This window comes from Panthera uncia (genome assembly GCF_023721935.1).
Source record: "Panthera uncia isolate 11264 chromosome A1 unlocalized genomic scaffold, Puncia_PCG_1.0 HiC_scaffold_17, whole genome shotgun sequence".
Taxonomy (NCBI): domain Eukaryota; kingdom Metazoa; phylum Chordata; class Mammalia; order Carnivora; family Felidae; genus Panthera; species Panthera uncia.
Genome location: NW_026057577.1, coordinates 40,153,529 through 40,166,885, shown reverse-complemented (window position 1 = coordinate 40,166,885; position 13,357 = coordinate 40,153,529). Strand labels below are relative to the sequence as shown.

Here is a 13,357-nt window from a genome sequence, read left to right as displayed (position 1 = left end):
CTACAACCTCAAACTTAGATTCCTCAATCTAGCAACAATCGCTTTATCAATACTTATATCCACCTTTTCTAAATTATTTGTGCCTCTTTATCTTTGAATAAACCTTGTTAGAGTTTATCTCTTCTCAAGAAACAGTTTATTTTTTTGACCCGCTTCTTTTTAAGGTATGTTACTTTGGTGTGAGCACATGAATAATAAAATGAAAACCTATAGACCTACTAGCCAGCTTAAAACTAAAAACGTTCCCAGGGCACCAGGGTAGCTCAGCTGGTCCACCCCAGTCCAACTTCAGCTCAGGTCATACTAAGTTCATGGGTTCAAGGCCCAAGTCGGGGTGTGTGCTGACAAGCGTGAAACCTGCTTCAGATCTGTCTCCCTCTCTCTCTGCCCTTCCCCAGCTTATGCTGTCTCTCAAAAATAAATATATTAAAAAAAAAACAAACTAAAAATATTCCCAAGACCTAGGGAGACCATGTGTAGTCTTTCACCCTATGTTTCCCCCTTCCTCAACCAATATCCTGATTTCTCATTTCCTTGCTCCTAATTTTACCAACTATGTGCATATCTTTATGCAACATATTGTTCAGTTTGTTTGAGCTTTATATAATGGAATCTTATAGAACATGTATTTTTTATCTTGCTTCCTTTTATTCAACTTTTTGTTGATGCATACTTCATTCACTTTTAGTGCTGAATAACACTCCACTGTATCTGTTTCATTCATGTCTATTTTCTTTTTAACTTCCTTCTACTGAGTTTTTTAATTACTTAAGTTGAATACATTAATTTCTTTTCTACTCAATGCATTTAAGACTACAAAAATTCCTCAAAAAGTCAGCTGCTTTAGCTGTATCCCTTAAGTTTTGATGTTTTTACTGCCCATTCAGTTCTAAATACTTTATTATTTCCATGTGAATTTTCAGAAATTGAGAAATTCAGTTTCCAAACCACAAGGGTTAGGCTTTTCATTATGGATTTCTGTTTTCACAATACTTTAACAAGAGGACATAGCATATGATAAATTCTACAGTATATTGTGAGACTTCCTTTTGGCCTTAATTTATGGCAAAATTATATCTATTTTCTAGATGCTGTAAAAGAATGTATAAAAGAAGGGTGTGTATTATTCCAAACAGAAATATTAAATCAGGCTTAATAACTAGTATTCAAATCTACCGTAGTCTCTATATAGTCTTACTCATTTCTGGTCTGCTCATTCTATCAGTTTGTAACGGAAAAATGGTTTAAACCTAAGATTAATGGTTTAACTAGAATTTGCAATTTTTTTCCACGTAATTATGTCTACTTTTGCTTTATATACATAAGAATATATTGTTAGATTTCAAACCATGTTCCAAACTGTAATATTTTCCCAGTGAACATGCCTTTTATCATTAGGTAATTATTTCTTTATCCCTAATATGTCTGCTTTAGTCTATTTTGTCTCCTATTTCTATACCAGCTTTTGGGGGTTCATATTGGACTGACATTTTTCTCTTTATTTGCAACTCTGCACTGAAATACATGTAACTATACACATATTATGATTACTGACATTGATTTCTTACTTCTTTCATCCTCTTTTGTGTTTTCTCTTTCCTGAGTTTTTTTCAACTTTTTTTGTTCTTTCTGCCCTTCTGTTAGATTTCCCAAATGCTACATTTTATGCCTTTACTGACATCCTTCAATCTCACCATGAATATTTTATAAATATTTAAATTAGGGGAATCTGGGTGGCTTAGTCAGTTAAGCATCCAACTTCAGCTCAGGTCATGATCTCACAGTTCATGGGTTTGAGCCCTGCATCAGGCTCTGGGCTGACAGCTCAATGCCTGGAGCCTGCTTCAGATTCTGGGTCTCCCTCTCTCTCTGTCCCTCCCCCCGCTTGTGCTCTCTCTCTCTCGCTCTCTCAAAAATAAACATCAAAAACAAATTTTTTAATAAAAAATTAAAAAATAAATTATCTTCAACCTTGTCTATTTACTACAAAGTCCTGCCCTTCTACTGGATTTCCTCCACTAGTGAGTTATACATCATGTACTTTTTCTTATTATCTTTCAGTTTTACCATTTTTAAGAAATCCTGAAATTAGTTTCAATCCATTCTCTTTCCTACTGAGGTGACAAAGAACTAAAGTATTTCATTTGTTAGTATGTTGGTTCTTTGTTTCTATAACACCTAAATTAATTACCATCATTTATTACTATCTTCTACAAGCAATACTTACCTAGGCTTACCAAGACGCTTACCATTTTTAAAACGTGTATTTATTTAGTTTTGTTCATCATTGCTTCCTACTTCTATGTTGCAGTTTCCTCTTACTAGTAAATATGATTTAGTAGTTGTTTCCTCAGTGGTATGACAGTACTAAACACTATCTTTACCTCAGTGGTATTATTTCTCTCTGATAACTAAATTTTCCGGATATAACAGTTCAGATTCAGAACTATTCTCCTCAGAATTCTACATTCTCCTCTATTCTGATCTCTACCTTTATTGGGGAAAAAAAAAACACAAAAGTTCTATCAATCTAATGTTCTTTTACAGGTGGATCAATATTTTTTCTGATAGTTCAAAATATTTCTATCTTCATAATTTTGTTATTTCAATACACATATAGGGGTGTAAGTTTTTTTTTAATTCTCTCTGTAATCTTGTGCCTCCTTAACTCTAGAAAAGTCTCTGAACTATTCTTTGAATAGTATTCTTCCCTTCCCTCTTTCATCTTCTGTGTTCTTTCCTCAGGAGATATAGAGACATATGTTAGAGTAACAGAGCTTCTTATTCTATCTTCCCTAGAAGATATCTTCAAGTTTTCCATTCCCAAATTTAGAGAATTTCTTCAGATCTCTATATGGACTCATTTATTCTACTCATCTTTAATCTGTTTAATCCATTCATTATGCTCTCAATCACTACTGCTTTCTGTAAATTCAATTTGGTTCCTTTTCAAAACTAGCTTCTCTGCTGAGCCAATGATTATAAAATGACTCAGTACTTCCAGTACCAAAGCTTAATAATTCTGTACACAAGAGAAACACAAACATTTAAATGAAGATGCTTTCCTTTTCCTGTAACTAATGCCAATTTCCAGTTATATAAGAAGTCTAATAACTTGAGATGAAAATAACATGGATGTTACATACAATTAAAAATCTGCATGACCTTCTTGTTTGAAGGTAGGGACACTATGTATCCCACATGGTCATAAAAATAATTTGTTTTTAAATAAAGAGGTTAAAAGGTAAGTAAAGCACTACAGAAGTTACAATGAATGAACTAGATCTACACTTTCAACACATAAATCTTTAAAAACAAGGAATAAAAAAAGTCACAAAAAGAGGGAGAGTGCTTGGCTGGCTCAGTCAGTAGAGCATGCAACTCTTGATCTCAGGGTTTTAAGTTTGATTCCCACGTTGGGTGTAGAGATTACCTAAAAATAAAATCTTAAAAATAAGTCACAAAAAGATAGGTATAATACATTTTTATCAAAGTATGAATATGAAATATATACACACACCAATGTTAAATTAACTCTGGGAAGAAGAAGATATAAAATATAAAGAGAAGATAAATCTTCCAACAATTATGTATCTTTTTATATATGAAATATACATGACAAAATGTTCCTGTTAAATCCAGGTAGTGGTATTCAAGTGTTTGTAATGGAATATTCTGTGCTTTTCTGAGTTATTGAAATATTTCAAAATTTACCACTTTAAAAGTCGCTTTTCATAAATAACATTAATTTTTTTATTTTTTTAATGTTTTTTTATTTTTGAGAGAGAGAGAGAGACAGAGACAGAGATCAAGTGGGGGAGGGGCAGAGAGCGAGAGACAAAGAATCCAAAGCAGGCCCCAAACTCTGAGCTGTCAGCACAGAGCCCAACGCAGGGCTCAAACTCACAAACCATAAGATCATGACCTGAGCCTGAAGCCGGACGCTTAATTAACTGAGCCACCCAGGAGCCCCAACATTAAGGTATTTTTAAAGGTGACACATTAGTCCTTCCGTGAGGTGCGTTCTGCATTTCATAAGGGACAGCTGACAAACTCTTGCAGCTCTTAATGATGTCTGGTAACAATCCTCAAAAAGGCATAACTTTATAAATCATTTAAACTTCGGGTAAAAGAAATATAAACATCTTTTCTTCATTTAAAAAAGTACTTACCATAAATTTAGTGAGGTCACTCAACCTTCAATATATAAAATTCAATTATATTTCTATATACCAGAAAACAAAATGAAAATTTTTAAATGATATGGATCAATGACTCAGCAAAAATGGCAAAGTAACAAACTCCAAATTCTGCTACTCCAAAAAAAGAAAAAAAAATGGACAAAAACTGTCAGAATAAAAATTTTCCAAAATGAAAGTTAATCAGACTTGCAGTAACCCAGAGAATATTTTAAGCTGATTCTCAGAATGGTGAACTCTGTGGCATATTTCAACTTACTTCAGTCCCATCTTCTGGCAATTCCACTTCTAGGCATATATTCCAAAGATGCAAAAACAACGACTCCCAACAGATAAACATATATGAATGTTCATAGGAGCATAAGAGCATTTTATATATACAATGGATAATTATTCAACTATAAAAAGAAAAGTTCTTTGTTCTGATACATACTACAACATGAACATTGAAAACGTTATGCTAAGTGAATTAAGCCAGACAGAAAAGGGCAAATGTCTTATGACAGTTATCAGGACATGCCAATCAAAACCATAATGAGATACCATTTTACACCCACAAGGATCACTACTACCAAAATGACACACAATAACAAAGACTGGTGAGGATACAGAGAAGTTGGGACACTCCTACATTGTTGGAAGGAATGTAAATTGGTGCAGCTGCTGTAGGAAACAATTTTTCAGTTTCACTCCAAAGTACATACACCATAAAAATTGAAACACATGTTCACATAAAACTTGTATGCAAATGTTTATAGTAGCATTAGTCATAATAGCTCAAAAGTAGAAACAACCCAATAATCCATCAGGTGATGAACAAACAGAACATGGTACACTGTGAATTATTAGCCATTAAAAGGAATTAAGTACCATCACATGCTACAACACGGACAAACCTTGAAAACATCATGGTAAGTGAAAGAAGACACAAAAAAAACACATATTATATCATTTCATTTACATAAAGTCCAGAATTGGCAAATCCATAGCTACAGAAAGTCAGTTAGTGGTTGGGTTGCTAAAGGATGGAGATAAAAGGGAAATGGGATGAATTGCTAATAGGCACAAGGTATTTGGGAAGTGGGGAGAAGGAAATGTTCAGGAATTAAAGAGTGATGATTTGACATACAACACAGTGAATATACTTAAAACTACTGAATTATATACATCAAAATGGTGAAGCTTATGTTATATGACATATTAGATAAATAAACATAAGTATCACAAAATATCAAATACTAAAGTAAAGACAGACACAAAATCACTCACTAGTGAAAACTGCAAAACATAGGAAAAACTCAAGATTTACGATGGGGATATTCAGGAATTGGAAGCACCAATATTTGCAAAGATGGCCATTCTCTTCAAACTAATCTACAGATTCAGTGCAATCCCCAAAATATCCCATTAAGTTTTTTCCTGGAAATTGACAAACTGAATCTAAAAGTCACATGGAAATGCAAAAGACTAACAATAACCCAAGTAATACTGAAGAACAATAAACTTGGAAGACTTACACTACCAGATATTAGGACGTATTATGAAATTACACTAATTTAGGCTATATGGCAAAGATGTGAAAATACAGAAACTGACCAATGGAAAGGAACCAAGTCCAGGAATAGTTCCACATAAATACTGTCACCTGATTTAGGACAAAGGCAGCCTAGCAGTGGAGAGTGGAAGGGAAAGTCTTTCAGAAAGTGATACCGGATCAACTGCACACCCTTATGGGGAATAAAAATGGACCTTGATCCCTATCTTACACCATATAAAAAATGAAGTCCAAATGAATCACAGTCTGAATGTGGAGGCTAAAAAAAATAAAATTTAACAAGAAAAAGAGAAGACAGTATCTCCATTACTTTAAAGGGAGCAAAGAGTCTCCGAATATAAATGTTATCCACGAGTTATTTTTATTGTTCTTGCAAATTTTCTGTGTTAATTTGCAAATAAAAAGGTAAAAATAGACACCCCCAAAAAAGGTGGCAAAAAACTTGAATCAGCACTACACAAAAGATGATGTGCAAATCGCCAGTAAACATACGATGCATTGCACATTTTATTAGCCCATCAAGAAAAGGCAAGTTAAAACCACAATGAAATATATTACCACAGACTTAACAGAATGGTTAAAATTAAGAAGAAAATACCAAGTGAGGTGAGGATGTGGGAGTGTACCTCAGTATATTTATCTTGAAAACATCTGACAGTAAAAAAAAATATACAAAATCTATGAGCCAACAATTCTATCTCCGAACAGATAACAGTATCACCAAAAGCAATGTACTGGAATATCCACAGCAACAGTTTCAAAATAGTCCAAAATTGGAAGACATCCCAACATCCATGTACTGTTCTGTACAGCAGAACAGTAAAACAAAAGAATCTATATAGTAATGATAATGATTACAACTGCAACCAACACTATGATTGCATCTCACAAACACATTAAGCAGAGAGAAGCTGGAGACAAAACAGCATGTTGTATGATTCCATTTATATTAGGTACAAAAACAGAGAAAATTAATCTGTCCCGCCAAAAGTCAGAATACAAATTACCCATGTGGTGGGCAAGTTGCTGCTGAGTGAATATGATCATAAAAGGCGCTTTTGAGGTGCTAGTAATTTCTACTTCTTGATCTGGATGCCTATGAACATGTATGATGTATGCACACGTCTGGTACTTTATGTCATATTTCAATATAAATTTAAATACACTTATATTTATGCACACATACTTGTATTTACTGACCACCATGTGCACGCTTTCCCTACCTTCAAATGTATACAACTCCAAAGAACAGCGATCAGGAATACCCAAAAATGACTGTTTCCCTGTGAGTCACCCTGTATTAGTCAATAGGCCAGGATCAAGCACATAGAGCTTTTGGCTTCTGACTGCATCCCATAAGTATGAGTTAAGCAGATTTAAAGAGAATAGTGAGGAAGATACTCACTGTTCTGCAGAAAACAACCAAAAATTTAAAACTAAGAGCAATACTTAAGGAATATTAAGTGTTAAAATTACTTGTTAAAGGAAAAGCAATTCTAAAAGGGGAGTCTGGCTTTTACTTAAATTTCCTTGCCATTATTACATGTCCCCCTGCAATTATCATTAAAAAATTCAATTTATGAGGTAAATAGCCATCCCTCATTCACCACTAAATTCCTCCCTACCTCACAGCCCTAAGAAGGTTATACTGAAGTCCACAAGTCCTAGCTTCACTAGGGAGCGTCTGGTATTCAGTGGGCTATTCAATAGGGAAGGAAAAAGCCGTTCCCAAGTTATGGTGAAAATACTAATGTATCTGATTATATAGTTCCTAAGGATAAACTCTGTTAATATAAGGAGATTTAATATCTTTTAATATAAGGAAATTCAATAATTTTTATCCATTTTATAAGTTCACTATGTGTTGTTGAAATACCAAAAATAAAACCCACATGTCTACCCATAAATGATTATCAAGAATTAAGCATGGTAATGTTTATACCATCTCACCTTAACTGCATCAGAGGCAGGATTAGCAGAGTATGACAGAGCACTGCCAGACTTGAACAAAGAATAATCTACAATTTCTTCCCTCTCCCTCATCTCCAAATATTCTATTCAGAGACAATGACATCCCAGTTCATATATATTGTGAATGACCAGAATTCATCGTCCCTATTCTGTACTTCATAGCACATTCTGGAGATCTTCAGGGAAAGAAACCCAATGACATTAGAAAGTGTAAGTACAAACTGTTCCAAAATATGGTCCTTACCGCCTCTCTTGGAAAATCCTCTGTTCCGTGTTTGATTATCTTCACAGTCATTACTAGATTCTTGAATAAAAATTTAACATGTGAATAGTATCTAAATAATTAATTTTAAAGGTGAAATATCTAAATAGCACTGTCACAGGATAAATTAGTGAAAAAGTATTTTTTTAAAGTAAAATAACATTTTAATTCTTGAAATAATTTTAGCAATATAAAGACATTATTCAGTCAACTCCCTATACAAATCATTTAATATACCTAAATGTTAAATGTTAAGCATACAATTGAGAACTCACTTTTTGCCAAGTGCCACACACAAGCCAAAAAATAGGAATTTCAAAATGTTAGTATGACTAAAAATGGTTTCAGAAACATCTAAACTATTAAGTAGTCAAGTGGTTCTGAAATGTAGGCCATAGGCCACTAGAAATACATGGCTATTTTTTTTTATAATGCTATCAATATTTCTGTAATTTGCCTTTCTTAATAAACCTCAGACATTAGAGGCTTTTTTTTTTAATGCTAACTTTTCCCTCATCATCCTAATGAAAGAATTTGCAGATATCCCATCTTCTCTGTTTTTAGTGACATTATCAAATAACATTACCATACATATTCTATAATAATAATTAATAATAATAAATATTAATTATTAATAAATTAAATTTATTATTAAAATAATAATATGACCTTTAGTAATAACTTTACAAAACTCTTTCTAGAAAACTCCAACAAAGCCACATTTGGGAAATAAACAAATGGCTTCAAGAGATCTTTATACATGCCATGAAATGTTTAAAATCTGAGAAGTTTAAGTCACAGTAATGTCATCAAGTGGCTAGACAGCTTAGAAGCTATCAGTTAAGTTCCTTGCAAAAATGCTAATTTAACAATTAATATTGTTCTATAAGAAATGACCCAGAGCTCTTGTTGCAGGCTCCTACTTCAAATGAAGTCAACGACTACCAAACATTCCTTAAGAACAATCTAACAACCAGACAACTTTCTAGAAGGCAGGATTTAATACTACAAGGGAACTTAACATGAAGGAAAAAATTGGGGAAAGGTTAGCACACCCTGGAATAATGATGACAGCTAACAATTATTGCCTTATATGAAAAAAAAAAACCTATGAATTAATTTGAGAAGTGAGAAGGAGAAAGAAGTCTCACATTATTTTTGTCCAATTATTCCCCTAAAACAAACCTATATTTTGACCACACTGGGAATTAAAATAAGCTAATGACATTAGGAGAAGTTGGGTGAAGGGAACAATTATATTAGCAGAGGGGTGAAGGAAACACTCTAACTTGTTAACTCTAACTTTCTAACTTGTTGTAAGTCTTAGACTATTTCAAAATAACAAGTTATTTTAAAAAATCACTGTATGGGAATGCAAGCTGGTGCAGCCACTCTGGAAAACAGTATGGAGGTTCCTCAAAAAACTAAAAATAGAACTACCCTATGACCCAGCAATTGCACTACTAGGTATTTATCCAAGGGATACAGGTGTGCTGTTTCGAAGGGACACATGCACCCCAAGGTTTATAGCAGCACTACCGACGATAGCCAAAGTATGGAAAGAGCCCAAATGTCTATTGATGGATGAATGGATAAAGAAGATGTGATATGTATGATATGTATGTACCATATATATATATATATATACATATATATATATATGTGTATATATATATATATATGTATATGTATGTACCATATATATATACGTATATGTATGTACCATACGACATATATATATATATGGTACATACATACATACATACAAGGGAGTACTACTCAGCAATCAAAAAGAATGAAATCTTGCCATTTGCAACTACGTGGATGTAACTGGAGGGTATTATGCTAAGTGAAATTAGTCAGAGAAAGATAAATTTATGACTTCGCTCATATGAGGACTTTAAGAGACAAAACAGAAGAACATAGGGGAAGGGAAACAAAAATAATATAAAAACAGGGAGGGGGACAAAACATAAGAGACTCATAAATATGGAGAACAGAGGGTTACTGGAGGGGGTGTGGGAGGGGGGGATGGCCTAAATGGGTAAGGGGCATTAAGGAATCTACTCCTGAAATCACTGCTGCAATATACGCTAATTTGGATGTAAATTTTAAAAAATAAAGTTAAAAAATAAATCACTGTAGAGTTAGAAGATAAAGCCAAGGATAAAAAAGAGAGATTATCCCAACATCAGCTATGACCACATTATATTATTAATTACATAAAAATCACTAAAACTGTATAAAATATGTAACTTAAATAAAATATAAAGACACTTTAAACATATAAACATAAATAACATAATACATTATATAAAACATATCAAATATATATTATTAGTATGCAAAAATGTCACATATATTTTTATATAAATATCACATAAAATTAAAAATTAATAGTAATAACAGAATTCAGTATAGTTTAGCACTGCTCTAAATGAATAATATGTACTAACTTTTTAAAGCTTCACAAAAACCTTATGAAATGGGTATTATCATCTTTTATCAAAAGATAAAAGCTATACCAGCTAGAGGAAACAAGACTGCAGGGCCAATAACGACCACAAAAGATGCTATTCATTTGCATGCAGAGTAATAGCTTCTATCATGATATTAAAATCTGTTCCTGGGCTTGCCAACAACAACTGTAAGAATGACAGAATTCAATCCATATATATGTGGGGTTTTGGGGGTTTTTTTTGTTTTTGTTTTTTTAAGGGGACACAAGCTTGAGAACAGAAGAAAGAAGACAAAAGAGAAGAAAGCAGACCATTTTGGAGGAAACAAGTTCTCTCAGGTGCCAGGAGAAACTGGACTTTGTGCTCAAAAGCACAAATTGGTTAGGTGAACATGATCTTGAAATATTAACAGATTTAAAAATGGGAGATTAGGTAGAACAGAAATGGAAAAGAATAAAAATTGGTTTTTTTTTCTTCTGTTAAATATTACTTCTATGTTATGTACATTTTCATTTGAATAAGATATGAAAAAATGAAGAGACAATTAGGCAGGATGAGACTGACGACAGTTTAGGGAAACAGTCTTATCAGAGATATTAAAACCCCATCTAACTCCAAACAGGTTTTAAGGTTATCATTCTAGGCTTGGTATTGATGTTGAGAATCGCTGTTAAGAGTATAAAAAGATTAGGTCTCAAATAAATCATGAAGATGGATGGCATTTACTATTTACCATGAATGTGTGTGGTATTAAACTTCATATTTTCACACACATTTTCATTAAGTTTGCCTAACAACCTTTTAATATGATGGCCTCCACTCTGCAGAATAGCAAATTGTGGCTCTGACAAATTAAGCAACTTGCTCTAAGTCATTCAACTAGGTCACAAAGCAGGGCCAGGAAACAAAGTTGCAAATCCAAAATGTATTATGTCATTATGTTTCCATAGATAAGTGATTACCAAACAAAATGACATCAGGATCACCAGGCAGGCTTTTTAAATACAGGTTCCAAGGCCTCATCCAAATCTACTTAATCAGTAGAAAGCACTATTAATTTTTATAATCTATCTTCTGATAACACTACTCTACTCTCATCATTCTCTTTACTCCTCCAAACCAGTGTGTCAGTACTTTTGATAGAAATGCCTTGATAGCAGCAGTCATCTACATACTCATGAATCTTTTTCCACTGTCAAGAATTATATAAGTCTGAATAGGGATCTGCATGTCCCAAACTGTATGTGTATATGGACATGGAGTTTTGATTCTTAACTTGGTCTTTCTATTATCCCCTTTTTCTTAAGGTAGCAAACCATTCAGAAGTCGCACCTCACAGACTAAGTCGAATGGCAATAGGCCAAACTAGGATGCCTGAATTCTTGGTCAGGGCTCTGGTTATAATTGCTGTATGAAAGTAGGTTTGAATAAATTAGAACTGAAAACCACTGTGACACTTAATCTTAGTTTTCCCTTTAGCATGTACTCTGAACATTCAATTTTAAAAGCCACTACAAAAAACATTAAACTTACGTCTCCAGAAACCAGAGCTATCACCTTCTTCAAACTTGTTATTTGAAAAACCTATACAAAATAGAAAATTAAACTTGCAAATTTCTGAAAACAATTACCTGTATCTCTGTGGTAAACAAACCAAAAAACAAAGGGAAAAAAACAGCAAAACAAGTGCTACTTGTTATGATGCCCCTTTAATACAGGATAAACGACACAGAACTATAAATATAAATACTGAATAAAAACTCACATGGGTTGGGGGGCACCTGGATGGCTCAGTTGGTTAGGCAACCAACTTTGGCTCAGGTCATGATCTCACAGTTTGTGAGTTCGAGCCCCATGTCAGTCTCTGCACTGACAGCCCAGAGCCTGGAGCCTACTTCAGATTCTGTCTCCCTCTCTCTCTACCCCTCCCCTGCTCACGCTCTGTGTCTCTCTGTCTCTCAATAATAAATAAATGTTAAAAAAAAAAAAAATTTTTTTTTAAACTCACATGGGTTGGGTAACAATTTCTGCATTGTGTCATTTAACTAAGGTAAAATGTCAGCCAACGCTATAGCATCTCAGATGTCATATATTCTTCTATATTATATGGTCAAACTACGGCTATATATCAACATAACACACTACATACTTTCTATTCAAAATATCAAATGTTTTAAAACCTTCAATCTCTTCATTTGCCAGAGGACAATATTACTCAATTATAATCCAATAATCAGTAATTTTTCCCATCTCAGTAATAAGGAAATTCTTCTAACATTTTTTATTTTCAGCAAGTTTTTTTTTACATCTTTCATTTAACTCTACTTTCAGATTTCTCATATAATAAAAACCTGTACATAGATTTACGTGTCTCTGGAACATACAGATATGTCTCTAAAATTAATTTTAAAAGGATCTATAAGTAATATTTCATAAAATTTTTAAATGTTGAATCTTACTTAAATTATCTTTAGTGCAAAGACATTCATGGAATAATATACCTTAAAATTAAATGTGAATGTAAGATGCCTGTCAATCAGTATTTAAGCAAAATTATAAAATATATTTATATTAAATGATGGCTTCTGCAATACAGAGACTAATCACTTTGACAGGTATTAAATTTATATGCAGAATGTATATATAAAGTCACTTAATATCTCAGGTACAAAATAATCTAACATCCCTTTTAACACAGAAATCTAATACACAATTATGATATAAAAGTAAGTACCCTATAGCTTCAATGTGTAATTAGAGGAAAAGAGTTTTTCCTTGAAAAGATACATAATTTCCAAATAAAGATAATCTATACAGAAATAGCATATTCCATAAAACCTAAGTTTTCAGTTATTTAGTTCATGTCAGTATTTGCAATCTTTTAAGTTCGTTCAGAAAGGATTATAATCTA

At 32.9% G+C, this 13,357-nt stretch overlaps 1 protein-coding gene across 6 annotated transcripts in view; it reads right to left on the bottom strand.

Moving 5' to 3' along the window:
• The window catches only part of DDX4 (DEAD-box helicase 4), an 80,963-nt gene that overhangs the window by 32,618 nt on the left and 34,988 nt on the right, over window positions 1-13,357 (bottom strand). For 5 of the 6 annotated variants that reach the window (XM_049649472.1, XM_049649476.1, XM_049649473.1 and 2 more), the window contains 2 exons: window positions 11,980-12,030; window positions 7,970-8,029 (listed from right to left, as the gene is read on the bottom strand). In XM_049649472.1, the coding sequence (XP_049505429.1) occupies window positions 7,970-8,029; window positions 11,980-12,030 (111 nt within the window). Of the gene's footprint in view, window positions 1-2,227; window positions 2,412-7,969; window positions 8,030-11,979; window positions 12,031-13,357 lie in introns of those variants that run through there. The other variant, XM_049649477.1, reaches the window with a different exon arrangement.